The sequence below is a fragment of the Triturus cristatus genome, chromosome 6 (assembly GCF_964204655.1).
Source record: "Triturus cristatus chromosome 6, aTriCri1.1, whole genome shotgun sequence".
NCBI classification, from domain to species: Eukaryota; Metazoa; Chordata; class Amphibia; order Caudata; family Salamandridae; genus Triturus; species Triturus cristatus.
In genome coordinates this window covers 1,854,121,519-1,854,148,784 of record NC_140589.1, presented here as the reverse complement: position 1 = coordinate 1,854,148,784, position 27,266 = coordinate 1,854,121,519, and the positions used below count along the sequence as shown (strand labels likewise).

Here is a 27,266-nt window from a genome sequence, read left to right as displayed (position 1 = left end):
CATGGGAAAAACTATTTTTGAACTTTTTAGGGGTAGACAAACCAATATTGTGGTAGTACCAACATGGGTAAATGATATGGAATCTAGATCTGGAGGTGGTGAATAAGGGGTTAATTGGAAGGTAAAGGAGGCCCGAAAAATTTAGATTCGCAAGCAACAGTTTGATTTAAGAAAAGAAAAACTGTTAAGAAAACAGAAGTCATAGTAGGTAACTGGATTATGTCAAGAAGCAATGCATGAAAAGAGTTTCTGCGGGTTTCTTCACACCAATGAAGGTAAACAAAGTTTTCAACAATGCTTTTAAGACTGATGATTACCGCATATGGAATTTGAACAGCGTGGTGGTGCTCAGAGGAGGTAATCCGCAGGAGTTCAGAGAATCTTGGTGTCCCAGGGGGCAGTAAGGAGGGAATGTCCAAAGGTTCAGTGGGATCTGGTTCCTCAGAGTGGTCTCCCAGAAGGTCTATAAGAAAAGCTACACCACCTTTTTAAATGGGAGTGTGTGTGAGAAGCATATACCCTTTACATAATAAGGAGCACGTAAAACTCAATCTCCTTCATCTTTATGTTTTCAATGTATATTGTTGTATAATAAGTTACGTTGTTAAGGAGCATGTAAAACTCCATCTCTTTTGCATTTATCTTTTTCATGTATATTGCTGTATTATAAGTTATGTTTTACTTACAGTTATTAAGGAAGTGGGGGGGGGGTTTGTGGCACAGAAGTAACCATTGTTATGGAATGAGACCATGTCATAGAGAATGTTCAGTTACTTTGTGACTTCCAGATTTCGCAAGCAGCTTTTGGGAATAGATGGATGCTTCTGAGGAATAAAACGTCTTACTTAATTGCCGCCTGACTCATGTACTTCATACTTAAAGGTCTACCTTGGTTGCCCTTAATTGCTAAGTCTGGCAGTCAGGGCCAGTACCTCTGGAAGGTGGGCTTCTGGGAATGCTCTGTACAGAAGAATCATTAATCCATCAGCTGTAATTCGATGTACAATGGGAACTGATGTACCTCCAAGATCCAGGCTAGAGGTGTTGTTGCCCAGTGACCCAATAACTCCTCAGCTGTTCCCTGTGCAGTCATCCAAGAATGGGACACCTTTCCATTGCTCTCATAAACTCTGCAACTACTGCAGCATTGAGAGACTACCCAGGTCATCACTAATCTTTTGCGCCCCACTCATGTTTCACCTGTTTTAGGACACAAAGCTGACTACTACACTCAAGACTGTCGTTTGACGCGCCTTCTTTTTGTGCATCCCTTAAAGTATCTTTTCACACACTGCACTTAGTCTCACTACACTTTTGGAAGCTTTTTTCATTATGAGATTTATATCCTCCAAGTTACATCAATTAAAAACATCCTTGAGCTCCTCCTTTTTACAGTAATTAAAGGAGTTGTAGCTCTTTAACCGTACCAGGTGCGGTTAAGGGAGGTCCCAGATGATGAAGCATGCCACTTCGGTGGGTGATGGGACTTGGTCCCTTTTAAAAGGACTTTTGCACATCTGTATGTAGCTGGCGCGCTGTGCTTGTGTTTAAGCTACAATTTCCTGCGGTCAAACATCTATTCTGGCTCTAACAAAGGGAGAAAAGCCTGACAAAACAAGTTTGTTGAGGCGCTGTCTCTGCAATGCTGTAGCTTGTGACCGGGAAATAATTAAAATATCATTGGCTGCTGTCCAGACTTTGTTTGCCAGCGTCATACTTCCTTCCGTCTCTCACTGTGTCAGCCTATAAATCCCAGTCACAGGAGCAGCAGGCATTCAGAGATTGCTGTCCATGCCATGATGAAGTCTTCAGGTGCCATCTTGCTCCTTGCTGCCCTCCTTGGGCTCTGCGAGGCACTTCCAGTGGACGGGAAGTGCTCTCCTGCAGGTGAGTACACAGGGATCAGGCCCTCAGCATCTGACTGCACAATTCATCCGAGGGGTTGAGGTTGTGTCTCATTCTGAAGAAATACATGAATAATCTTTTCTTGTGTAAGAGACACTACGGAGATAGCGACTCTGCATAATGTTGATCTGGGTAATGTAAGTTTTTTAGTAGTGAGAGTTGTTTTTGTTGGGAGAGTAGGAGTAAACTACATCAATTAAAGTTTTTTGTGCCAGGGGTGTAAAGTAGGCACCAGACGTCCCTGTGGTACGGGGGAGGAGATATTCACTCTAAGTTCTTTGTATGTCAGTAAAATGCCAGGTCTCAGGAACTCCTTATAACATTTTGTAGTGGGGTAAGAGCAGGCCACTGCTTTCCGTTGCACCACTAGCGAGTGTATTCCTGGTTAAAGCACTGCAATGTTGCCTTGCTTTACTTTGCGTCTGGCAGGCATTACATGGTTGGAGGTTGGTTGTTCCCAAGCTTCCACCCATGTATTTTTACATAAATCCAGATTTACTAACACTTGTAAACCTGAGTTCACGGCACAGAGGTGTGCCTACCAAATAGAGCCATTACTTCCTCTTTCCATGTGTGCTGCATCCTGCAACACACATGGAAAGAGGAGTATGCCTCTAAGGATTGTTTTTGTGCAGGAAGGCCTCCCTTAATTAAGGGAGTAGATCAAGAATTCTGTAATCTATTAGCAGACTTCTTTCAGGCAAAAGTGAAACCAGTCGCAAATTCCTTCTCTTGCCCCCATCGGATGACGAATTTGCACACTATGGGACCCTCCCCCCAGTACCTTGGAGGGAATAAGGGGTTCAGTTTTTCCAGCAGTTGCCATCCCTAGTTTTAATACATTTAATTTTATCTCGGATGCAAAGGTCATGACCATTCTTAATCAGACCAGAGCTGGATCCTCATGGGAGCCGAGCCCCCCAAAAGTCCTCCACTCGGTCTCTGAGGTCACAGCTAACTACCTCAAAGATATCTGAAACTGTATGTTCTCCGAACTGTATGTTCTCCGAGGGATATTTTCCTCTACAATGGAATAATGCATCCATTCTCCCATTGCTGAAAAAAGCTAATTTGGACTATAAAGACCCAAACAACTATAGGCCAATCTCCCAATTGCCTCTGCCGGCAGAGATCTTGGAAAAGGCCTTCAATATCACCCAGTTTATTAATGAGAATAAACTTCTGGATAGTTCTCAATATGGCTTTAGGGGTCTACATAGAATGGCGCTGGCCCTGATCAATGTGTCGGAGGAAATAAGAGAGGTCATGGATAAAGGTGGGTAGTTGGCCTTGATCCTGCTGGACCTCTCATCAGCCTTCGACAAGGTCAATCATGCTGTCTTTATTAGCTATCTCTCCTCCCTGGGCAATAGAGGTAGGGCGCTGGATCTACTGAAGTCCTTTCTCAGTGACAGTGAGCAACTGGTAGAGCTTGGGAGATACAAGTCCCCGTTCTCTTTTCCTTGCGGGGTGCCACAGGGTTCCTCGCTGACTCCGACCCCTTTCAACCTTTATGTCACACCACTCTGCTCACTTATAAAGTCCTTTAGCTTTAAGACAGCATCATACGCCGACAACACGCAAATTGTAGCATCCTTTGCAGGGGATTCACCAAACACTGCGTCAAGATTCCACGATTGTTTGCGTGAAGTAGGTAATTGGATGTCCCAAAACTGCCTGAAGCTAAATTCAAGTGAAACTGAGGTGCTTCTCTTCAGATGAGATAACTCCTTCTGGACACCAAGTTGGTGGCCACAAGAATTGCGAGAAATCCCCGAGCTTGTTACAAATGTGAAAAACTTAGGAGTTTACTTTTACACCAACCTGTACTTCGGAGAACAAATCAATGCGATCACCTCTTTCTGCTTCTTTATGATTAAAACCCTCAGGAAAATATTACCTTTCTTTCCTTTAGAACTCCAGAAAGCTGTGGTCGCTGCACTCATCTTGTCTAAAATTGATTACTGCATTGGGTTTTTTCTCAATATACAATCACTATATTTTAATAAATTGCAGGTCCTCCAAAATGCAGCAGCTTGTCTGCTGCTTGCTATTCCAAAACATCAGTCAGTGAGCCATGCTCTTCCACCTCTCCACTTGCTACCAGTTAAAAGACAAATCGAATGTTAGTCCCTCTGTATTGCCTTTTAAAGCGCTACATGAGCTTGGCCCCGATTACTTAACACGGAGTTTCACGTGGTACATCCCAGAGAGGCAGCTTCGGTCAATGGCCTCCTCCAATATGATAATTCCAAGGGCTAAAACTGCCTCATGGGGAAGGAGAAGTTTTGTGGCGGGCACTGCTAGCTTGTGTAAATTTCTGCCTCTGACACTGAAGAAGGAAAGCAATCTTCTGTCATTCTGCAAACCTTTGAAAACTTGACTGTTCAACAACTAGCTCAAATTCTGGTTAGCCAAAATCAGTAGTAACGCCATGCCTAGACACCCTCGGGTATTAGTGAGCATTATAAATCTCAATTTAATTTAATTTCATTTGCGCAAAACCCAGCTGAATGAGAAGATAAGATAAATCTAGAAGCTAATCTGAAGCATGAAAGAATGTTAATGAGGATGGAATTGAGAACACAGCGGATACTTTTATTTCATCATTTCAAAATATGCACTTTTCATGAAGTATCATAATAAAAAAGTTCCAAAAAGCAGTGACATTTAATAGCTTACCTTCACGAAACAGCCATAGTCATACCTAGGAGAATCTGGTGAAATACATAAAATAACTACGGGCTGGAAGAGCAAAGTTTTGTTGATGTTCAACAGCCTGCTTTTGCGGATCGGGCCATTTGCAACCCAAAAGATATTTTTTTTAAATACAAACATCAAACTGTGATTCTATAGAATTGCACTTTGGGTTTGCTATTCAGTGTTTGGAACTGTAATGTTTAGGGCATCCATTCCAAACATCGAATCCCAATTGTATGTATTAATGTTTTGCGATAAAATTCCACTTGCAAAGCCCTAATATTTCAACCTCTTCAAAGGAGGTGGTAACTCCTTTGCAAATTGGGACGGTTCTGCAAGGAACCCTTTCCCATTGGAGAATGTTGAAAATATATATTGTTTTTTTAACCTGCAGTGGTCCCACAAACCGCTGCCTACTCTTAAAAAATAAAAGTTAAACGTTTATTTATTTTCTTTTTTAAACAGATCCTCTTCTCCTTTAAGGAAAATGGGCTGCATTTGAAACAAAAAGATAGCTTTACTTAAAAGCAATCACAGACCCCGGAAGTCATGCATCCCTGAGATGGATAGCAATTTCAATTTCAATATAAGCTTTATTCTGTATGCAGAAACAACCACAAAAGCAGTTATAATAATAAAAACATGGATACAAAATATGAGTCATTTATACAGATTTTAGCAGCAAATTGCATAAAAACAGGTCCTTATCAGATAGATACTAGATTTTAAGGAACATTACCTTTGCTTACAATATTAGCTTTTAGGATAAATAAGGTCACACTAAAACAGACCCCGGAATCACCCAGGTCAGCTAATAATTTCATTGCAGCTTTGTGTTTTCTCACATTTTGTTTTAAAAATAATGGTTTTAGATAGTAGTGCCTAAAATTCAAAAAAAGGATTACAAAAGAGCATAAAGTGAACTGTGCTTTGACTGCCTGTCACATGGACAAGGAGACGAATCTAAAGGGCAGGATTTCATTACAGGGAAAGTGACTAGATGGTGTAAAATTCCAAGTCTAAGTCTGGTCAATGCAAAGCGATGTGTTGGCTTTGTAACCTGGTTTAGATACTTTTGAAAAACCATCTTAGGCTCAAGCGTTTGATAACATTTAAAAAGTCAATTTTTCCCCCATCACTCTCATACGAGATTCCTTTTTATAGATCATAAAAACACCCTTGATCGTCTGTTTCGTTAGCGTTGTCACCTGTACAGGTTTCGACCCAATTGATAGATTAAACAGCTTGCGATATGTATTACTGGTATAATTTAACCAAGCAATATTAATGTTTTATCCAGAGATAGACAGTCCCTAATCATTGCATCAGTCCCAATGAAATCAGATCTGCTAGGTACTGTGGTCCCACTTCCTGGTGTATTATCTCAGCGGATGCTGCGGAAGGTAAAATTAAAAGACGCTTTAAAAAGGGATTTTCTTCGTGCTGCAATACCTGACTAAAGTGGTAGCCCTACACCTCTGCACCATACAAGGCGGTGGCAACAGATCTAGCCTTATAAATTGCGAGCATTTTATTGATTGGCTGGTTGTCTAATTTTGTCGCAAATCTAAAAGCCCCATGCACACTCCTATTCATCTTAGACTGGGCATTTCATTTGACCATTTACCACAACCTGAAAAGGTTACTCCCAGGTAGCAAAACGTGTTGACAGTATCGAATGGAGTATTATCAATATAAAAAGATTCACATTTCTTTAATTTAGGCCCCTGCAAACCATAGCATGTCTTTGTTGTATTAATTACAAGTTTCCTTGCTTTGATAAAATCCCCAAAACTGTTAATTAATCGGGGTCATGGATAGCAACGCAAAGTAGTATGCATAAAGCAGCACTGGATAGGACTCCCAGAGATTTTTGGGGCATCATCTTATACCAGTTGCATAACCTTATCTACCTTATTGATAAACAATAAAGAGGAGAGGAGCCAGGACACAACCCTGACGAATGCCTCGTTTCACGTCAAAGTTTGGTGTGCATTCGCCTCCTGGCCCATACCGCACTTTGTTCAATAGCATCTCATGGAGTCTCGGAAGGAAAAATATAATTGGTCTGGGTGCACCAAAGCTAAGCAAAGTCAGCAAAAGATTTGAGTGGTGGACACGGTCAAATGCGCTGCTAAGATCTGCGAAGCACAGGTACAGTTTCTCTTCTTTGGCACATGTATATTTTCCTATTAACAGGTCCAGGTTTATACACTGTTTGATAGTCCCCACCACTTTCCTAAAGCTGTATTGTGATGGGGAATGTATCTCCTTTCCATTCGCCCACTCTTCTAGTCTCATTAAAAGAACTTTACTCATCACCTTAGCTATTGCCCTTCTTATAAAGGGGGAGGATAACAGACTTGCACCATGAGGGGGGTATACACTCTGTCACAACTGTGTTGAACACCCTAGTGAGAATGGGCCTCCATAAATCGGTTGCAGCTTTATACACATCTACTGGGACCCCATCTGGACCCGTGGCTTTTCCCCCCTTGCTTCACTTTATTCCCATCTGTACCTCTTCAATTGTAATATTTAATGGTAAGGTGGGCCAGTTACTCTGTGTTATGCTCGATGTGCTCCCTGCTTCACAGTCTGGTGGGTTAAAAATACTTGAAGAGTGAGCTGCCCAAGCTTTGCATGTAACGTGGGATAACCGCTCAGGGAACAAATAACTCTTTAAAAAAGGGGCGTTAACTGTTTCCCAAAACAGTTTCTTGTTAATAGTTTCTGCAGCCACAGATAGCTTATCCCAGGCTTCTTCCTGTTATTCCCTCTTCCTAGCTGACATATTTGTTTTATAATTAACCCAAAGGGTTTTGATCAAAGCATCGTCTCCAGGTTGGCAATGCAAGGCCTGTTTCAGTTGGTTTGAAGCCAATGTACACGTGTGGTTGAACCAGCCTCTACCTTGTCTGATTTGTGCCTGATGGGGGCGAGTCAGAATCCCGTTAATAATAGCATTAGTGGGGGAGGAGCCTAGCGCGCAACCAAGATGGCCGCGTAGGTGCGAGGCTCCCGAGGACCTCCGTGACCTCCTACAACTATCCTGAAAATATCCTGTCCTAGATGAGGGGACTGTGTTGGTGAGCCCGAGCTGAGGTGACACCCGTTTTCCGCTTCCAAATCGGACCTCGGACACCGGCGGGAGCACCGATCGAGGTTTGCGGTCTTCTCCTCGCCGAACCCCGGATTTGAGCTGTGGGGTGATCCGGGAACAAAGTGAACAACAGCGGCGGGCAGGGCTTGGCGACTCGCGTACCCCGCACTTTCACTTTCGCTTTCGCACCCTCCTTGCTGTCTCGGCAAGGTTGGGTCGCGGGGCTCTGTGAGTTGGTGTGGCCTCGTTGGGTTACCCTGCCTGCCCGCCGGCTGTGATTCACCCCGCAGACCTGAGGTGGCCCCCCCCCGGAGCCCGTGAACCTGCTTGCCTGCCCTTTCCGACGTGGCTGGTGCGACCGGGAGACTGGGACCATGGCCATGAAGCAAGATGGTGACCGGGCAAAGGTGAAATCGACCCGACGTGGCGCAGTCCATCAGTCTAACAGCATGGACCGCTATACCCTCCAGAAGGGATCTCCCGAGGTGCCACGTAGGTCCCCTGAGGGCCCGACTGATGCTCCTGATCTGCCCGCGGATCTGACTCTGCGGGATGTCATGGGCGCCATCGCCGAGATGAAGGCCTCGGTGGGCCAGCGTTTTGATACACTGGCGCAGAAGATCGACTCGGTCCTTGTGGATGTTGGCCTGGTGAGGGCCGATCTTTCCAAGACCAATGACCGGGTCGATTCTTTGGCCCACACCGCATCGGGCCTTACGACAGATGTGGCGGCCCTACAAAAGGAGGTGCGCCGGCTTGGCCAGGCGAGTGCGCTGATGGATCGCCGCCTGGAGGACTCCGAGGGTCGGGCCCGGAGGAACAACATCCGCATCATCGGGGTGCCTGAGGGACGTGAGGAGGCGGCGGAGGACCTATTTGTGGAAGACTTGATTGTTACCCATCTCCAACCCCGGGGGCTGAGTAAATTCTTCGCGGTGGAGAGGGCCCACAGGGTTCCCGGGGGAGGGCCTAAGGTCGGGGCCCCTCCGAGGCCTCTCATTGCCCGGATTTTCAATTTTCGGGACAGAGACGCTATCCTGCAATCCTCCAGACTACAGGGACCGGTCAGACTCGAAAATATGGACGTTAATTTTTATCCTGATTTCACCCCAGCGGTCCAGAAGCAGAGACTGAGCTTCCTCGGTGTCAAACGTCGTCTACGGGACCTAAACCTCAAGTACGCCATGCTTTTCCCAGCTAAGCTGCGAGTGGAGGTGGATGGCCGCACACAATTTTTTGATCGTCCCGAAGCGGCCGGGGACTGGCTGCATACTCTGTCTGGGGATCGGGATCGGGGGGGCGGGGGGGGAGCGGTGGGGGGAGAGGGCTCGCCGGATCAGGACTGAGGGACTAATATTAGGCCTCGCTCTGGACAAAATTGATGCCATTCTTGACCATGCGTCTGTTCGCGTAAGTTCCCCTCCTATGGAGGTTGTGTGGGGTCTCTTGGGGGTTCTCCCTCCTCCTCTGGGGGTCTAGTTAGTTCAACCATCTATGGGGCGACAGGCACACTGCACGTTGGGGGGGCTGTTTGGGCTCATGCAGGGGTGCAGGGAGGGGGGAGTTCTGTTGGGGTGGGTGGGTAGGGGTGGGGTGTTGTTCTTTTTTATCACAAGGCAAACCCATTTTTGTGTTGGTTCTAAGGTGCTCTCGGGGGGACGAATGATGGCTTCTGTGTGTGATGGGGGGTAGGGAATTAACTTTGTTGTCTTGGAACGTTAATGGACTGGGGGACAGGATCAAACGAGGTGTGGTCCTGCAGTATTTGAAGCGAATCTCGCCCGATGTAGTCTTTCTGCAGGAGACACACCTTATTGGCAATTCTTTCTGTGCCATGAATCGGCGTGGCTACCGTCTGGTGGCCCACTCGGGCTTCACGTCAGGCTCAAGGGGTGTGGGCATCATGGTAAAGAACTCGCTCCCGTTGGAAATTGATGAGGTGCTCAACGATGATAGGGGACGTTACACTGTCCTGATGGGGAGAATGGAGGGCAAAGTGGTTGTCTTTGTATCAGTATACGTCCCACCGGGGCTGCAGTCGACCACCTTTGCGGATCTGGGGCGCCTCCTCCTTGGCCTTCCGGGGGGGCTTCTGGTGGTGGGGGGGGACTTCAATGCGGTGGTGTCTGGGACTGTGGATCGTCACCCCCCTAGGGACCTCCCCCGGGCGCATGCGTGGCTATCCGGCCTCTTGGATACACTGGGATTGGTGGACTGCTGGCGCTTAAAACATCCCACGCAGCTGCAGTACACTTTCCACTCGGGGGCCCACGGTAGTCTCTCACGGCTTGATTATGTCCTTGTCCCGGCGGCCTATGTCGGGAGGGTGGGAGAGGTGCGCCATTTGGCACGGGGTATCTCAGATCACTCCCCACTCCTGTTACACTTTGATGTCTTTCCGAGGGGTGAGGGCAGGGTAGCCCCAATCAATTCCTGGTACCTGCACGACCCCACCATTCGCGCTGACTTGATCAAATCCCTGCAGCGATATTTTGATGAGAATGTGGGGTCCGTGCCTTTGGCTATCTCCCTGTGGGAAGCCTTCAAGACAGTCCTTAGAGGGGAGGCCCTGTCCCTTATTTCCCACGCCCGGAGGCGCGAGCGGGAGGAGGTGACCCGGGTGGAGGCCGAAATCGCCGAATTGGAGGGTGATCTAGAGGGTGGGGTGACGGATGCTGCACTACATGTCCTCCAACTCAAGCAGGCGGCCTATAGGGCCCTCGTCACGGAGGCGGCCAGGGGCCTCAGTAGGGAGCAACAGGGGCGACTGTATGATGTGGGTGATAAGGCTGGTAAACTGATAGCGTGGTTGGACAAAAAGGAGAGAGCGAATCGAGTGGTCCCGCTGATTGAGAAGACGGATGGTGTGAGTGTAACCGAGCCAGAGGAAATTGTCTCCTGTTTCGCGGATTATTTCCGCGAGGTGTATTCCCCGGTCTCTTCCTGCTCGGAGGAGGATTCCCATGCCCTGCTTAGGGATATCGCGCTGCCTTCCCTCTCGGAGGAGGACAGGGTGTCGCTGGACGCCGCTCCCACCTCCGACGAAATTGCCCTCGCCATACGTTCGGTCGCTTCTGGCAAGGCCATGGGCCCGAATGGTATCCCTATCGAGTTGTACAAGTTGCGACCGGATGTCCTGGCGCCCCACCTCCACGCAATGTTCCTGGCAGCCCACTCGCTGGGCTCCCTCCCGCTGGACCAGCGTCTGGCTACAATCGTGGTGATCCACAAGGAAGGGAGACCTCGGGACCGGGTTACATCCTATCGGCCTATCTCGCTCTTGAATGCGGAGCCCAAAATTCTCGCCAAGGTACTGGCCAGTCGGCTGGTCGGCGTGGTGGGCGATCTGGTTCACCAGGACCAGTCCGGCTTTATTCCCCATCGCAACACGGCCCTTAACCTGCGGCGTTTGCATGGGGTGCTCGCACATGTCCCATTCTTGCGGGAGCCGGCCATTTTGGCGTCCTTAGACGCCACCATGGCGTTTGACACGCTTGAGTGGCCGTACATTTGGGCGATGCTTGCGAAGTTTGGATTTGGCCCAGGGTTCATCAGTTGGGTCAAATTGTTGTATTCGGGCCCATTGGCGCAGGTGGTGGTGAACGGAAGAGTATCGGCCCCATTCGAGCTGGGCCGGGGCACGCGACAGGGCTGCCCCTTGTCACCGCTCCTGTTCGCGCTTGCCTTGGAGCCCCTGGCGGAGTGGCTGCGGTGGCATCCTTCTATCCGTGGTCTCCGTTGGACCCCCGAGTATGAGGACAGCGTGTCCCTATACGCTGATGATATCCTTCTGTACCTAGCCTCCCCACGTAAATCACTAATAGTACTGGTTGATGTTTTACATTCATTCGGCCGCAACTCAGGCCTTGTCATCAACTGGGCTAAAACATGTGTGTATGTGCTCTCTGGGGAGGCTCCCGTCCTCCCGCGGGGCTGTCCGATCCAGATCGCCTCACGGGGGTTTAGGTACCTGGGTGTCTTCATTACTCTGGGCCCGGAGGCCCGCTACGAACGGAACTTGCTTCCCCCCCTCCAGCGCCTGAAGGAGGACGTCGCGCGCTGGCGGCTCCTGCCGCTTTCGCCGCTCGGCCGGGCGGCATTGTTCAAGATGATGTCGTTGCCACGCTTCCTGTACGCTTTGCAGAACACTATGGACTTAGTCCCGGCGCGCTACTTCCGTGAGGTGGAGAGTCTGCAATGCCGCCTGTTCTGGGACGGGAGGCCGCGTATTGCCCTGGCGAAGTTGACTCTCCCATGGTACGACGGGGGGATTGCCCTCCCGGATATTAAACGGTACTACTGGGCTTCCCAGCTAGCTGCAATTAACCATGGCCTATACGGGCCTGCCTTAAACCCGGCATTTGAAATGGACAAGATGCTACTGCCAGGTGGCGACTACAATCGAGCGCTCTATTCTGGCGCGCCCGACGCTCGTCTGACGGGCCCCACGCGTGTCATGGTGCGAGTGTGGCACGCGGCCAATGCAGCTATGGGGTGGAAGGACCGTTTGACCCGGGCATCACCGCTATATGCGTCCGAGCGGTTGGGCTCCCTCTGGACCTCGAAGGGCTTCGAGAAGTGGGACATAATGGGCATCAGTAAAGTGGGGGATCTCTGGACGAGGGGGGGATTTAAAACATTCGAGACGCTGCAGACGGAATTTCAGTTGCAGGGCAGTGAATACTTTCGGTATTTGCAGGTCCGTCATGCACTGGGCTCCGTCTTTCCAGACGTTGCCTCCATCCCGGAGTCTTCCCCCCTGGAGGATAGAGTGCTGGATGGCCACGTCCCAGACAGCACGATCTCACTGATCTACAAAAAACTGATCAATGACCGCTCGGGCTTGCTGACTGGCCTCCGTGAGGCTTGGGTTGCCGACGGGCTGGAGTTGGACGACGAGGACTGGACCTCCGCGGTGGCCTCTCCGAAGGAGGTGGCCATACCGGCTCGCCTTCGCTTCGTCCAGCTTAAGATACTCCACCGGGTCTACATGACGGGGCCAAGGCTTCTGCGTATGGGTTATGCTGAGGATGGGTTGTGTAAGCGTGGGTGTGGTGCTTTGGCGACCTTTCTGCATATTTTGTGGGAATGCCCGGAGGTGGAGCGATTCTGGCGTGGTGTGCATGAGATCCTGCGAGTGGTTACGCGTGTGGCGCTGCTGCCCGAAGCGAGGAGATGCCTGTTGAATGTGTGGGAACCAACTGATTACTCGGCCCCGCAGACGTGGTGGGTGACTCTGGGATATATGATAGCTAAGCGTGATATTGCTCAACTGTGGGGATCCCAGAGGCCCCCGGCGGTGTCGGCCTGGAAAGAACACATGGACTGGTGCATGTTTCGAGAAAAGGTGGTGTATGTGGCGAGGGGTAAGCCTGGGACATGGGTGAAAGTATGGGGCCCCTGGAACGCCTACCGCGGGGGTATCTGTGCACCACCGTTGCTGCCTGCTACCTCACCAGCCCCGTCCCCTTAGCCGACTCCTTCCCCCGGCCCCGGGCACAGGGTTCCCCCAGTCCTCGCTCTGTTCTCTTCCCCCTCTTCAGACTCCTGTGGATAGTTGGGATCCCCCATTTAGGGGAGCACGTGCTGCTATTTTCGATTGTGGGTTGCCTTGTGGGTGTGGTTTTTCTTGTTGTTTGTAATTTAAAATAAAACCGTATTGTGTGGTCTGGCTGATGTGGCTTATGACGTTGATACCTCCTGAGTATGCTCCTCTGCAACGCCAAGTGTTTTATGCATGTATGTCTTATGCTCCTGTCATTACTAGCGGCCGGCCGGAAGGTTGTAGGCCCATACTTGTATATTCTTGAGACTTGTAATAAACGGTTTCAAAAAAAAAAAAAAAAAAAATAATAATAATAATAGCATTAGTATTAATAAAATTAATTATCAGTTGAGTTGGACTGACTACTTCATTAAGACAATAGGAAATCTCTTCTCCATATTTTATAAAGATTCCATGTAAAATTTCAATGGGGTCAACTCCAATCCCATTTAATACGACATTAGGTTTTATGGAGGCGATATTCACTATGGTACTTGGGTGGTCCACAAGCGTTCTGCTCCACAAGAGAACTGTCATTATGACACAGCTGTGATTGCTCAACGGTAGCTGGGCTACCCTCGGGGTGGCACACAAATTGCTAACAATGGAAGAAATCCGCATGTAAACCATGGTAGATGAAGCATTCCTACATATGAAGGTTGGGATCTGGTCACCATTAATTTCACAGGCAGACTATAACATTTCTAAGTCATACTTAGTATACCTGGATCCTGCACTGGGACATTTCCTGTAAACAGGTGAGTAAAAGCGTTTTGGTTATTTTGTAACAGTTTGAAGTTTTTATAGATTTTCCAACTCCACACTCCCCAGGGTCAAGGGTACACTCGTGTTACACCATCAGCGGCAATAGGGCAGCTGGTTGCGGAGTGCTGAGGCCCAATGTTATCCATTGGGGGATAGGAGACCTCCGATTGGTGGCTGCTTACGAGCAGGCCAGAGGGTTGTGGGAGCAAAGCTCCTGGACTTGAGCTCAGGGAACGTGGGGGATCAGGCCAGCACAAAAGGTGCACCCTCAGCGGCACTGGGGAGGCCGGATGCAGAGTGCTGTTTTGGAGTTGGCCGCCTGTAGCTTTCAATTGGGAGCCTCCAGTTTGCAAACACACTAAAGGCTTGAGGACAAAGGTCTTCTGGGTGTGACCATCACTTGGAGAGGTAAGTTGGGATGCTGCGGGTTGATTAGACACCATAGGTTGGGCCACCCAAGGCTGTGGGTCGTCAGGTGCAGGAGTGTCTTTTAAGGTCAGATCTACTTACCAGCTCCTGGTCGCGGTTGGGGGGACCTTCCGGTTTCAAGCTGCAGGCGTCGGCTGGAGGCTTGAGGCAGGTCAGGCGTCACCGGATCTTGGCTCAGGTTCGTCTAGGAGACCTCCTCGGGGTGTTGGGCCACTCAAACTCGGGCCGTGGGTGTCGGGTGCAGAGTGGTGCAGACTTGCAGTCTTTGCCGGAGCTGGAGTCTGTGGGTGAAAAAATCCAGTGTTCACAGGAGGCAAAGTCTTTTCTTTTGAAGGCAGGGCAGGGCCTCGGGGCTCTTGAGGTTGCTGGCTGCAGGACACACTGGAGTTTCGCTTTTGCAGGTTCGAGGTGGGGACAGGCTGGTAGGCTGGGTTCAAGTCAGTGGGCGTCCACCTCCTCTTAGCTTCGGCATGGCTGTTCGGTCCTTCTTCTTCCTTTCTTCTTGTACTTTCTAGTCTGAGGAAGCAAGGTTCGGCAGTGCCCCTGAATACAAGATTTAGGGGTGTTACAGGTCAGTAAAAAGGTTGGGACCAATGGGTCGCTTCCTTGGGGTGGGTACACCCCCTACAATGCCACCCTACAGCGGGAGGGGGGCATATGCCTCACTCTGGTTGGCTGGGTGCCCCCATCTGCAAGATGGCGGGGACTGAGAACTGTGCTTCACCTCACCTCCCCCACCTGAGGGGTGGGGTTGGCAAAGGTGGGCACAACTGTCTTCCTCACTTGTTTTTCCCTCCGGTACTCCCACCCCAAAGTGGGGGTTAAAACCAGTGGGGGCCAGTTCCCGAAAGCAGCAACAGGCCTGGGCAAGCTCACAAAGGTGGCACACTTTTGAAGCTTTCCCTTTGTTGACCCTGCCCATCCTGGGGGAGGAGGCTGGGTACCTTGTCCCAGGATGTGCATTGTTTCCGGCTCCGAGAGCAGCAGGCTTTCAACCCAGGGTCCAGGAACATATCTAGTGGTGGCAGCTGAAAGCAGCCACTCAGCCTGGACACTAGTGGTAGGTCGTTTTTCAGGGGACATCTCTAAGATGCCCTCTGTGTGTATTTTTCATGAAATCCCACAATGGCATCACTGTGGGATTAATGTGCTGAGGAGTTTGATACCAAACTTCTCAGTTTTCAGTGTAGCCAGTATGGTACTGTGGAGTTCGTAATGATAAACTCCCAGCACCATATACACTTAATGGCAGCTCTGCACTTACAATGTCTAAGAATCGATTTTGACACTGTAGGTCTACAGGGCTCATGCACCTGTACCCTCACCACTGGTGTAGTGCACCCAGCTAGAGGGGTTACTGATCTATGCCAGGGCAGTGGGTTGTAGGCATGGCACACAGGGATGTGTGCCATGTTGACTTTTCACTTTGCTCTGCACCAAAACACGCAGCCTGCCAAGGCAGTGTGTGTGTGTGTATAGGTACAGGACCTCTAATGGTGGCACAATAAGTGCTGCAGCCCTTAGAAGCCTTCCCTGGTCACAGTAACCTAGGTACCTGTAGTATCATTTACCGGGGACTGACTTGTGTCCAGAGAGTGCCAATTGGGTTTGGTCTTCAATGCAGTTTTTGGGTAGCTGATTGGCAGGAGCCCAGGGCACACTTAGTCAAAGTACATCAGCAGTCCAGCAAAAGTGGGGGCAACCATCCAGAAACAAGGCACTTTCTCATACTCCTCCATAGTCATTGTGTGGAAAATGTATATAGTCGTCACCGTTCATTATTAACAGGGGGCAAATTTAAATATAAAAACCCCCAAACCAATGCTCCTATTAATTGAACGCAATGGTGTATCTAATCCCTTATCTAGCCCTGGAACTATTTTACTACGAATAGAATAAAAACATGTTATTGTAGAAATTAACCACAACCAGATCCCTCCCTCCTTTAGAGGTCAGCCACATTATTTGAGAGTCCACCCCAATAATTTACAATTACCGGCAACTTATTTGAAACGAGGAACAAAAGCCCTAATTTTGCCCTTCCAGCAGGAGATGGTATTGCCTGTACCCAATGCGAAGAGAATCCTGCATAATGAACAGGGGTGGTACACCAAGTTTCTTGTAAGCAAATTACTGCATGTTTATTGATAAAGTCGTACCAGCCTAGGGAATCCTGCTTACTAATTAGGACCAGCAATATTCCATGTTGCAATTCTATGGCCATTATCCATTCCATGCTCTAAATTGCTAGTAAAGGACTGTTGGACTTGGCCCTTCTGGCAGGTTCACCCCAGAACTTTTTGCTTTTTATTGGTGACTTGGTGTGGTGATTTTTGGTTTCTGCGCACTTTCCCTGTGTCCCAGGGTAAAGTGCGTGCGCACTCTGAGTGCATGTGGTGAGATAGGCCTGCCCTCCCATAGGAATGCATGGGGAATGTATGTGTCCCTAGTAGTTCCTGATGCGTGGGGTGTGCAGGCCCGAGTTTGGTATGTGCGGACTCGTGTGATTGAATGCTGCGCGATGATGTGTGTGTCGTGCATGTACCTAGTGTGGAAGTGCCACTTCTAGAAGTGGGCACTTCTGTGTGCAGTGTGTCTGGCGTGTGATTGGCTGGAGCTGGCTGGTGAGCCTGGCTCCAGGAGTCTGGTTGGGTCTGCCCCAGTGGTGAGTGTGAGATTAGCATGCTGATGGCTGGGGAGGAGTGCACCTTGGACCTGAATAGGGCAGGGCTTTCCCCACACAATGCTGGCTCCGCCCCCTGTGGTGCGACTGACGACCCTAGCCCTGCCAGTGAATAGAGTGAGGGGCTGAGCACATCAAGGGTGCTCCCCAACCAGCTGCGACTGGTTTTCCCCCTCACCCTGAACCAAGAACAAAGGGTTTTAGTGTATAAGAATGGGGCTGTGTCCCCACAGAAACTGTTCTCTGCCAGGATCTTACCTGAGGGGGGCTGCTGCTGCTGGACCAGAGGACCGCCACTTGAACTACCTCCCTGCCTGGAGGCCCAGTGAGCTGGCTCTGGGTCCAGCCTTGCCCCCCACCCCTGCCCTGCTGCATGCAGGGAAGAACTTTGCTGGACTTTGGGGTTCTTTGTCCCTAAAGCACTGGGAGCGCTTGATTTGTGGGACCTAGCGTCTGGGAGCGCTTTTTGGCAACCTTTGAGGGGTAGCGCTTCTGTTTCGATGCAGGCTGGGGCTGCGCGCATTTTGAAAAGGGGATTCCCCCGCTTTTGGTGCTTTAATTTATAGCGGGTGCCCACCCCGCTTATCTCCTCATCTTGGACGTTAATACGAAGGCGGGAGCCCACCCCGCGCTTCGGTGTAAGGAGAAGATCACCGCCGCGGCCGGGCTCGAGGGAAGTCAGGCAGGCCGGGGGCGAGACTCCGGGACACCCGGAGTCGGAACTAGGAGGGCGGGAGCCTACCCCGCCTCCTTCCAGAGAATCGCGGCTGGTCTGAGCCCCGGAGCAGGCAGGAGCCTACCCTGTGCCCCGGGAACCTCGTCCGGAAGACAGGAAGCGGACAAGAAAGGAAGCGGACGGTAGCGAGGGAGAAGCGGGGCTCCCGTGGCCGGTGAGAGCCCCGCTGCATCTGCCTCGTGAGTGACGTCCCGGTCCCGGAGACGAGAGCCCCGCGTGTCGTCTGCGCCGACGGAGTCCCGGTGAGTGGGGGCATCCTCGTGTTGTGTGCGGAGCGAGTGCGCTCCACCGGGGGCATCCCTGTTTGTGAGCCCAGTGAAGGCTCCAACGACCGGGGGCATTTTGATAGAGCCTGTGAGGCTCCAACACGTGGGCACATTGTTTGCCAGAGCCTGCGAGGCTCACGAGTCCCCCGCGTGGGACTCCAACAGTTGGGGGCAGGATTTCCGAGTCCAGAGGGACTCCAACGATGGCGCATTGGTTGCCTAGAGCCCACGAGGCTCCCACCACGTTTTAGGGGCACATTTGTTTATTGAGCCTGTGAGGCTCTAACGGGGGCATTTCTTTATCGTTCAGAGCCCAGAGGGGCTCAGGGGACAGTCCGTGGACAGAGCCTGCCAGGCTCCAGCGTTGGCCCCATCATTGTCCTACCGCTGCCCAGCACTTAGTGGGCAGCTGCAACGTTTAGGTTGTGGCCTCTGTGTTTTGGCTTGCGCAGCTTGCGCAGCCGTGCCCTGACTTTTCTGGACACAGGGCGTCCTTGCCCCTTCAAGGCCAGTTGGCCTAAGGACTGCCACAGGTGGTGGCGAATGTGAGTTTGCGCTAATGTGCCTTGTGTTTACACCTCTGAATGTGCTTTTATGCGCCATGTGTATTATGCTTTTACCCCTACAGGTATCGTGATACTTAGGTGGTTGTTTGTTTTCTCCTAGTACAGGTGGTGCTAGTGAGGTCCTAGTTCCCTGCGCGATATTTTCCTAAGGTGGTTAGGGTTGCGTAGGTGGTACTTACCTGTTACCAGTAGTTACTGGTTGTGTGCTACATGTTCTATTTTTAGTGCTACAGTGATTGTATGTGCTATGTTCTAAAAGTATTATTCCTACGTTCTAAGTGCTATTCTCTACAAAGTGCTAATTCCTGACAGTGGTCCATGTGGCCCTGTCCCCTGTATATATAATCCCTTGTAAATTCTGCCCGTGCCTGTTGGCACATTGTAAAGTGTGTGTTTGTATCTAATGTGTTTTGGTATAATACAAAGGTTATTTTTATATAATACCTTGTGTGGAGTTTCTTTTGTGGTGGGCCTTGGGTGTTGTTGCTGGGTGCGCGCGCAAACGCTTTACACATCGCCTCAGGGATAAGCCTGTCTGCTCGTGCCAAGCTACCAAGGGGGTGAGCAGGGGTTATCTTTGGCGTGTAACTTCCTTGCCCTGACTAGAGTGGTGGTTTCTGCCTGACTTTGGCGCAAGCCTTAGCCAACCAGAAATCCCATTTCTAACAAGGACTCACAGCCATAATCCTTACATTGACTACTGCTTGCCAAAATAATGATCTCGCCATGTGGTAGATCAATAATCTGGTCTTTATAGCATAGTTCTTGCCAATCATTTTCCTGTAAGGTGCTCAGAGCTTGGTACCTATTTACAAAGGGCAATGCGATTCGAGACCGGGTTTCTATGCCTGGAGTAAAACGTAAACTACCGATCCCACACTCTACATACTGAAGACGTCTTAAGTGTCTATAAAAGAAACCCAGGGGCTGTACTGATACATTCTGATCCATCTGTATGGCTGGGGTTGCCCTTACCAAGGAATTTCTGGCCCAGCTAGGGTCTCTAAAATAATAATTATACAATCTCCATTAAGGTTCTTCCACAAAGGGCCAACCCAGCTCACTCTTCGCGTTAGTAGTATCTGATCAGCTCTTGCCTCTGGGTATCAGCAGTCCATATGAAGCCAGTGTACCACTCTATTCTTTAGGATATCATGACTTTCCTTTTGGCCCGGTCGCAAGGGGGGTACATTAACTAAGACTGTTACATATAGGCAACATTCCGGTGGCAAATTCATTGAAACACTGGCTCCTCCACTTTGTGCACCATTATCTCCCATCAACTTATGCGTTAAAGGGTATTGCTCCAAGCCCGTCATATCCTTTTTCTCGTGTGAGTGGGCTTGGATTCACAAAGTCTGTTCTGTAATAGTACCCATAGTGTCCATGGGGCATATATGGTCTTCGGTTCCTTATACTTGCGTCCAACAGTTGTAAAAGCAGAAGGACCCCTGCACTGGTCTCTACTTGCCGCATTATATGTTGCCACGTCTGGGGGTGCGATGACATCTGGTGATATCTCAGGCAGGTTCCCCATTGTTGTTTCACCCCCCTCACAATGCCACTGCTTGAGTTCCTACAAAATGAACTAACCTTGTCCATTTAACAAATCAGATTATCAAGTTTTCATGATTTGGATGTAACCGGTCATCTATTTTAGTCAGTATGGCTCCAACCCTTTGGGCCAGTTGCGCGTTCAGAGGGGTATCTGGGTTGGCTATACACGCACTTACTGCTTCTAGGGGCCTCTGATGAGCTCTTTTCCGGCCTTTTGAGCCACGAGCCATTACACCTTTTGTGCCTCTTCGGTGTGGGGGTCCATCAGATGTTGGTGGGAAGTCAGATCATGTATTCAACCCTAAATTTGGCGTATTTTGCATATTTCGAGGGGCCCTACCTTTGGTGCTCCCAGAATTATTTACCCCCTCCGATTGCGCACTCCCTAAAGTTAATGACCCATTATTGACTCTAGCTGTCCCAGCCGCCACCATACCTAACCCTAGTGAGAGGTGATGTCCCATCCTGTCGATTTCGTCAGGGATGGCGCTAACTGCTCGTACTGAAAACGAGTCAATAGTTGTACGTGGGGTATCGGCGGCATTAGGTAGGGCTGTCGCTTTACTCTTGCCCATTCTAATATTACGCTATCATAGGACATAGTACTTTAGGTGCAAGATTTTCTATAAAGGTCAGGCAAAGTGTGTCTTACTATATTGGCTAAAAAACAACAACAAGGGGCAGATTTATGTTTGTGGAGTGGCCCAACCCAGCGTCAAACACAAAACAGTGAAGTCTTGGTCCACGACTGTGGCGGTGAAGTGCACTTTCCGACAGAGGTGCACATATGGTGAGACAAAAGTCACCACTTATAGTGGAAGATGGACACTGACGGAAAAGGGGTTTCTCGTTGTCTCATGCCGTCTCTTATGGCAGGTGGACACATAATGTGACCTACAGATGACCCAATACCACTTTTAATATGTCAGTGTGTGTGTGTGTATTTTTTATTTAGTGTTTTTTTTATACATCAGCTGGTGAGAAAACTGACGCTTTCTCTGGGTCACACCTTAGAAAAACACCCCCAGTGTTTGCTTATACTGGAGAGGCGACATATCTTAGCCTCTGGGCAAAGACCCCATTCCATAGCAGACTCTACCAGGTGCTGCTGAAAACTCGAAAGGAGATGGTAACGTCAAACTCCAGTGGAAATAAAGGCACATCAAAATCTTTTGGAAGTAAATTCAGTACAAAACCCAACCAATAAAGATGCCGGATACATGCTAGTAGCGGGGCATGTCCCCGTTTCATGCATGACTTCATCTTCAGGGTGGCAGGATATGTCCACCACATCTGTGTCTTTAAAAAAAATCCCTACTTTAATTGTCTGAGGCTGAAACAATATACATTTCAATCAAACACATGGATGTTCCTATCGCATCCATAGGTGGGACTGTCACGGCTCTTTTAGAAAACAGCTGATGTCTTCAGCTGGGCAGTTTGTATCAAGAAGGCCCTATGAGCATGTTCGGCATGAAAGGCTCGGAAATAAAATATATTGTGTGTCTCAGGGAAGAGATTAAACAGCCAGAACAATCTTCTGTTTGCATCAGAACAGTTACAGTTAACAGCAAAACACACAAGATGATGGGCGGAATGTTGCACATTGGCAAAACATTCACCCCCAGTCACAGATCTGGGAGGACCTGGCCTGGCAAGTTCAGGCTGGACTGTTCCCATTGGGCGCAGGGTCAAGACTGATTTGCATATGGCTGGGTCCAAACTGGAATAGCATGGTGAGCAAAAAAACGATGGATTTAGGCCCAGATCTCTGTACTGGGGTGAATGTATGACATTGTTCTGCATTCTGTCCATCAATTGTTCTTTTTGCATTTGTCACCCTGAGTGGGACGGGTATGCTCAGACGTGAGTCCCGTGCTCTCCATGCCACTGGAATCAAGCTATCCTGGCTGAAGAGGGGTGAAACCCCGAAACCGGTCCTAGGATGCTTGTTTCCAGTCCAGGGAGGACCTGGCCTGGCAGTTCGGGCTGGACTGTTCCCATTGGGCACAGGGTCAAGACTGATTTGCATATGGCTGGGTCCAAACTAGAATAGCATGGTGAGCAAACAAACGATGGATTTAGGCCCAGATCTCTGTACTGGGGTGAATGTATGACATTGTTCTGCATTCTGTCCATCTATTGTTCTTTTTGCATTTGTCACCCTGAGTGGGACGGGTATGCTCAGACGTGAGTCCCGTGCTCTCCATGCCACTGGAATCAAGCTATCCTGGCTGAAGAGGGGTGAAACCCCGAAACCGGTCCTAGGATGCTTGTTTCCAGTCCAGGGAGGACCTGGCCTGGCAGTTCGGGCTGGACTGTACCCATTGGGCACAGGGTCAAGACTGATTTCCATATGGCTGCGTGAGCACAAAAACGATGGATTTAGGCCCAGATCTTTGTACTGGGGTGAAGCTATGACATTGTTCTGCATTCTGTCCATCAATTGTTCTTTTTGCAGTTCCAGTTAGCAGGCACATGTGTGGCCCCCAGGCTTCTGAGGAACATATATGGTTGAAGTGTAAAACAAAGCGACCAAGAAGAGACTGTAGGGAAAGAGAGAAACATAAAGAAATAGGAGAGGCACAGCAAGAGAAGAGCAATGAAGAGAGAAACAGAAGGGAAAGAGGAGAGACAATGGAAAGGGATAGAACACAAAGCAAGCAAGAGAGAAGGCATTATTAAGGCGTCTCAAATGACCACTTACTTCATGCAAAAGAAATGCACTTCATTTACCAACATCGTGTCAGGTTTTATTGAGATCTGTAGCCGGGTTATCTAAGCAAAATGTGCTGAGAATGACCTCATACAAAGATGTATATTGGGGCCCCTACTATTTTTATTGTACATCAGTGGTTCCTAATCTTTTGACTTCAGTGGACCCCGCTGAATCACTACTCAACTATAGAAACAAGAACACCTCAAACAGATACATAGACTATATATAGAATATGTTATTTGTTTACAAACAACAATTGAAATTATAATTTTGATGGGAAGTTTTTGGGGGGGGGTTTATTTCTAAAAGACCAAGGTATATGCCATGTTCCACCATGTTACTTTGCATTTTTTGCCAATAGTGCGTCCTCTCTTTCTGTCAGAGCATGCTAGTGCTTCAAATGAGCCCACTAATCATCCATATTACTATCTGAAGAACTTGTGCTGTTTCTGCCAGTCAAGTCATAGAAACCTAGAGTTTTAAATTCCTCCACATTTACAGAGAATTAAAAAATGTTCACTTTTCAATTAAGGTTTTTCAATCCAGGGAAGGCAATCTTTGTTGACACTCTCATAATGCCCTTCTTTTTAATGAATTTCCTCACTAACAACCACCAACAGTGCCCCTCATCTTTTTGTAGCCACCCTCTCAGATTTATTGAAATGTTTTTATAAGGCTACTCCTCCTAATATTGGGTATCTGGGCACTTTACATCACACACACATTATATAAAGACAATGTTTCATACAAGTGTTTAAATCAGTGTATAAGAAATGAGGGATACAAAGTGTTCGAGTCACATATCACCATACTGGGGCATTATTACGGAAGTGCCCTGCTGCCACAACAGGGCTTGGTGCACGCTTTGTGTGCCACCAGTGCACTTTGGTATTACAGAAGATGCCATGGATGCCTGTGCGGACCCTTCTGAAAACAGATAGTGCTGATGCATATGTAGCACCAGTGCTATATAAAGAGGGCGTGCCCTCATTTGCATGGGGGTGTGGCCCCATGCAAATGAGGGAATCTCTTTGCGTCTGTGCCCACACCGTATTATGCACATCGCTGCAGAGGCAGATTCCTTTAGGAGGTGCATAGAAAATGCACCACAACAAGTGGCACACTTTCAGAGTGCTTCTTAAAGGGAGCCCTCGGGAGGGATGATAGGGGGTCCCATACACCCCCCACATATCCCCTTGCAGGCTGGTGTAGTCACTCACTGCACCCGTCTGAAAGGGGATCTCAAATCCCTCTTTAATGTGCAGGCTAGCTGCCGCCTGCAGAGAGAAACACAGATAAGCTTTTAAACAGATGCTCTGTATTTCTCTTGAATGCACTGCCTGGGTGCCGCACGAGTTCGCAGCTGCCCCTAGGGCAGCACATTCTACATGATAGGGCGCACTTTTCCTGGTTACACCCGGGAAACCTGCTTAAAGGTGCACCGCGGCACAAACAGGAAAAGTGCTCCTTATCTAAAATAGGGACCCTGGTAGGCATTGAATGTTTATTGTGCTTGGTCTGGAGTAACACAGAGTCAGAATATAAAGTGTAACACAGTGGTTGGGGCTGTCTGAACTAATTAAACATTATTACTACACAAAGGCACCTTTTTAGTTTGAGGGATAAAAAAGAACCAATGGGCCTATGTAGGAGAGTAGGATCTGCTTCACATGGGTACCCCCACTTTTTGCTGGTGTTTCACTGTTTTTCGACCTTAGTCTGGCTGTGGCCCTGCTAATCAGGACCACAGCCTAGCTGCTTCCTCTCTAAAATGGTTACCATGTACATTAGGTACATATCTAATTGGATTCTGGAGTGCCTTATAAGCCCCTAGTATATTGTATACTATGGACCTAGGGCATAGGTACCTCAGAGGCCTACCAGGGGCTGAAGCATGTATTATGCCCAGCTGCGGCCAGTGGAGGGAGTTCCGTGGGGCGGTAAGACGGGGCGGGGGAGGGGCAGGGTGGGGGTTCTAAAAACCGGAATATGGATAATTGCAGGTAAGTAAACAATTAAATAAATAAAACGAATTTCGTAGCGCGCGCTGCTTCGCAAAATGCAATGCAGCGTGCGCTACGAAATTCGTTTTATTTATTTAATTGTTTACTTACCTGTAATTATCCATATTACGGTTTTTAGAACTCCCCACCCTGCCCCTCCCCCGCCCTGCCTTACCGCCCCACGGAACTCCCTCCGAGGGCCGCGGCTGATTATGCCACCCCTGGGAAGCACTCCAAAATGGCATCACAGGTCTGCTACTGCAGCCTGGGTAAGGGTGTGCTTGCACCCCTTACAGTGGTATAGGTTACCTATATCACTACCATTGCACACACATATAAAACCTATAAGTCACTCCTATGGCAGGCCTTAACAATCCTGAAGGCAGAGTGTGTGGTTTTTATGTGAGAGGGTGTCCCTGCATGAGCAGAGCCCCTCTGCAGTGTTCGGAGTACCTCCTCCTATGCTGTTTGTGGTGCAGCCTGACCATATACTCTGAAGTGCATTATAACCTCACGGTAAATGCTAACTTTGGGATGGCTGCACGGAAACATGTCGTGTTTGGTGTCAAACGCTTTGGAATACTACCCCCCCCTCTCCGCCAGTTCTGGCGGCGGGAGTAGTATTCCACCCTTCTAGAGGGAGAGACATGTTCACACTGGTCTAACCCGGTAGGACTTTCTAAAGCCCTGGCATCACAAAATGGATGCCTCTGCCACAGACACGGGTCTGGCCTCCTGCTGCTGACCGAAACTCTGGCAGGGAAGGCCTGGACAATAGGTTTCCTGTCCCAGGGAGGTGTAACCACCTCCCCAGACAGGCAGATGTGTATTGGGGCTGGGCGGGAGCACTCTCTGGTGCTTTGAAGTCCTGCACTGGGGGCACACTTGGTGTCCCTGTGCATAGTCCAGTTCAAACCGGTTGCAGGGGCTACCTGCCCCTGCTCTGGCGCAAAACTGGACAAAGGAAATGGGTGTAACCACCCCTCTTTCCAAACCCTCCCATAGGTGGGTCCCTAGAGTATATCCAACCCCCAAACTTTGTATAAGTATGGGAACCCAGTCCTTGCGACTTTAGATTACCCTGGACAAAACTCTGCAACATATATCCTGGACCTTCGACATTCTACTTTGCTTAGAAGACTGAAGAAATCTCCCTTGGGGTCAAGGAGTGACTCCCCTGCTTGGCAGGCACCAAAGAAGCAACGGTCTGGTCTGCAATTCTGAAGCTCCCACCGGACACCGAAGTCTCTGCATCCCCAGAGGTGGATTTCCAGACTTCCCCGAGGCTACCCTGAGCCACGGCAAAGCTGAGGCCCGTGGCTATCGTGGGTGACGTGAAACCGTGACCCCTGGACACCGTGAACTTTTGCAGCAACATCATCTTCCTGGTCTTCCTCAAAGTTGTGCTTTGGGCTCCAAGTAGCCCCAGCCTTGAGCATCTCCTGCACTGAAGATTTCTGGCCTCCACTCCATGAGTGACCCGTGGGCCAGTTTCCAGTGCGACCGCTCGAGGCTCATTCGAGATATCTAGCCCATTGGCTAGTAGGTCCCCACGAAGGCAACTCTTCGTCTGATTGGGCTTTCCTGGTTGCTTCAGATGTGCCCCGACTTACCCTCGCTGGGTGAGTCACACATACCTTGCTGGTCTGCACCGCAGTCCTTTCTCTGATTTCCAGTGACTTGCCATTGCCAAGGCTTGTTGGGTCCAATCTGGTCGACGACACCGCAGCACTCGACACACTTTGTGGGACAGCTCTAATCCAGCTCCTGGTTGTCATCTGCGCCTCCTGGACCTCGTGGCTGAAGAGTTAAGACACCCATCAACTCACCTGAAGCACCCAACGTCTGTGGGCATTGGTCCATCCTGCCCTTGGTCACTGGTAAGTGACCCAGACTCTGTCCCCTCTGCTTTCAGGTTCCTTCCATCCTAGATCCAGGCTAGGATCACTTCGGACACTTCTCCTCTTCACGGCAACAGCACTTCTTCGCCAGTTTCCATTGAAATCAACGACGCGACCCGACACCAAAAGACACCTATGCACCCGGCTTCCCTGGGTGAGGTAACACGAGTACTCTGGTGCTCCCGTGGGTGCTAGCCCTAGAACTTCCTAAGTCCAAAAGGGTTTGATCCTGACTCGATTCTAAGTGTCCCTAATCTTTAAATTTCCAACCGCGACATTGCCCATAGAAGCTAACGGGAACCCGCTTTTGTGTTTACACACTGCACACGGCCCCCGTTGGTCCCCTGCGTCACTACCTTGGGTGGTTCCTTGCGGTTCCAGCGATTCT

The 27,266-nt window shown here is 49.4% G+C and overlaps 1 protein-coding gene across 2 annotated transcripts in view; it reads left to right on the top strand.

The window, feature by feature from the left end:
• Positions 1 to 1,764: 1,764 nt before the first annotated feature.
• The window catches only part of LOC146822197 (uncharacterized), a 331,935-nt gene continuing 306,433 nt past the window's right edge, over positions 1,765 to 27,266 (top strand). Inside the window, exon 1 of one of the 2 annotated variants that reach the window (XM_085609434.1) lies at positions 1,765 to 1,887. In XM_085609434.1, coding sequence (XP_085465560.1) covers positions 1,797 to 1,887 — 91 coding nt within the window. In that variant the 5' untranslated portion in view covers positions 1,765 to 1,796. The remainder of the gene's footprint in view (positions 1,888 to 27,266) is intronic. The other variant, XM_085609435.1, reaches the window with a different exon arrangement.